Genomic DNA, 2,189 nt, shown 5'->3' with positions numbered 1-2,189 from the left:
ATGCCCTTCTCTCTCTCTCTCTCAGTTACTAAGGTCTCTGCTTTCTCTGTCTCTACTGTCTGTCCAAGCATTACATCTTGTTCGATCTCTGGTACTTCTTCACTTTCTGTTAAAATTCTCCTGATCTTTCTCTGTTCTGGGTAATGGAACCAGCGAAAATTGACTGGAAGAGAATCGAGTCTGTATATGTAGAAGACAAATTGTACGAGAACATTAACGCACCTACATGGGTTGATTTCATTGCCCCTGAAGACTCAATTGATGATGAAGCCTGGTTCTGCAGACCTGGTGAGCTCTTAAACTTTTTCTTGTTCTTGTTCTTCTTTGTGTGATAAATTCACTTTAAGATTCTTGTCTAAACTTCTCTCTGTTTTCTGGGTTATTGTTATAGATTGTAACCATCCAAAGACAGCTGAGGATTTCTTGGTATCAACGCCTGCTTCGAAGGTATTGAATCTGAACTTCCAGACCTCTGAATGAGAAAGAAATCAGTTCTGTTCTGAACTTTAGATTACAATTAATCGAACACTGCATAAATTGATATTTGACTCCCTTTTCCCATCTTGATCTGTTGAAGGTTTCAAGCTCAGGCAAAGGAAGTAAAACACTACCTTCTGGTTACTTGAATCAAAGGTACACTAACACAGATTCATTGCTTTTGTTTTTTCCTTTCGTGGTTCAGTTCAATTCAATTTCTTACCAAAGAGAGAAATCAAGATTTCATTCAATTTCTTTACTTTTTCTTTGGATGTAGAGATGCAAAGTTGAAGAGAAGAGGACAAATTTTCAACGAAGATAGAGAAAATCAGAACCCAAATTTATCAACACCTCCAATTCAAAGAGCCAAGTCCATGAAAGCAGCTTTTAAATCAAGCAATGAGAAGAAGAAGACACCCATCAATGACTCGTTGCCAAAGGAAGAGGCACCACCAAAGCTGAAGAGTACACTCTCCGCGAGAAATTTATTCGCAGGGAGGGATATAATCAATCATATAACAGAGTTTTGCAATGAACTGAAGCAAATGGCAATGAGAGCGAGGGGCAGAGAGAATGCAGAAAAGTTGAATGAGAAGAGTCTAGTAGGAGGAAAGGAGGAGGGCTCAGGTGAGATTCTGAAAGAGTTGGATTGGAAAGAAAAGGAGAGGAAGCCTTTGCTTGAAGTGGGTAAAGAAAAATCTGAAGCAAATGAGAAGAAGAGAAATGCTATAGAGAAGCAGAAGAAAGAGTAAGCCCAATCTCTCTCTGTTCCTAATCATGTCATAGTTAGAAGAATTTGGACAATTTGGGCTTTCTGCACAAAACTGAATTGCCAGGAACATAGTTTAGTTTCTACTAAAAGCCATGTTGATCGAATGTAACTGAAGCAGAACCACTGTGTGTTTTGCAGGAGGGGTGTTGAGGCAGAGAACATTCCAATACCTCTAAATTTGGAGAATGTGAAGAACAAAAAAGAGGAACGGCTGTTGCAGATCCGGACTAATCCTCCCTCTCCTCAATGTTTTTCAGCCAAAAGTTGGCCAACCAAATCCTCCACTCCTTCAAAGACTTCCAAATCCAGGCTTATGGTATGTGACTAGTTTCAAGCTTCTTTTCTTCTGATTTTAATGGAACTAGATGAGGGAACCGAGAGAAACGCACTTAAGAGCAACACCCTTGCGGCTACGTGGTGGGCTTAGGCGCGTGGATTCGAGTTTAGACTCATATCGGATGTCTAAAGGGCAAAGTTTGTATAATGTTATTCTCGGTTATCAAAAAAAGAAAGACACTTGATTTAATCACATAAGCTCCATAATCTGTTTTTAGTTCTAGTGTGTGCCAGTCTAGAAAATGTTTTGAATTGATGTTGTTTGTGTACTGATCCAGGAGAGGGGGATTCTTCAAGAGGTGGAGCAGAATAAGGAAAACACAGAAGAAGAATTAGAGAGAAACAGAAACTCCCCCATTTTAGATGGAAGAGGAGGAGAAGCAAGAGCACTGGATGTGTTCTGGTTTTTGAAGCCTTGCACACTATCCAGTTAAAGCTTTTGGAGTAAACATAGCATAACAATTGAAATTCATTCTTTATTCTTTCATTTGCATCTCCCATTAACTTCATTTTCAATAAAGGAAAATGTAATTAGCACCCAACAATTGTACCAAAATCCACTTGCTTTTGCAAGTAAAATTTACATCAGATTACCTTTTCATGC

At 39.0% G+C, this 2,189-nt stretch overlaps 1 protein-coding gene across 1 annotated transcript; it reads left to right on the top strand.

Annotated features, from left to right (window-relative positions):
• On the top strand, positions 1-2,189 carry LOC120013513. The gene is made up of 6 exons (XM_038865346.1): positions 1-288; positions 392-447; positions 578-633; positions 755-1,225; positions 1,388-1,565; positions 1,864-2,189. Exons 1-6 carry the CDS (start codon positions 144-146, stop codon positions 2,017-2,019), a joined length of 1,062 nt encoding a protein of 353 aa, XP_038721274.1. The 5' UTR covers positions 1-143; the 3' UTR covers positions 2,020-2,189.

The sequence above is a fragment of the Tripterygium wilfordii genome, chromosome 13 (assembly GCF_013401445.1).
Source record: "Tripterygium wilfordii isolate XIE 37 chromosome 13, ASM1340144v1, whole genome shotgun sequence".
Classification (NCBI taxonomy): Eukaryota; Viridiplantae; Streptophyta; class Magnoliopsida; order Celastrales; family Celastraceae; genus Tripterygium; species Tripterygium wilfordii.
This window is presented reverse-complemented; position numbering and strand designations above follow the sequence as displayed.

Bases quoted from the DNA above. Each gene is read 5' to 3' on its own strand.
- LOC120013513 (XM_038865346.1), top strand. From the start codon at position 144: ATGGAACCAGCGAAAATTGACTGGAAGAGAATCGAGTCTGTATATGTA. The intron at 448-577 runs GTATTGAATCTG...GATCTGTTGAAG, and splicing joins TATCAACGCCTGCTTCGAAG to GTTTCAAGCTCAGGCAAAGG. The intron at 1,226-1,387 runs GTAAGCCCAATC...TGTGTTTTGCAG, and splicing joins ATAGAGAAGCAGAAGAAAGA to GAGGGGTGTTGAGGCAGAGA.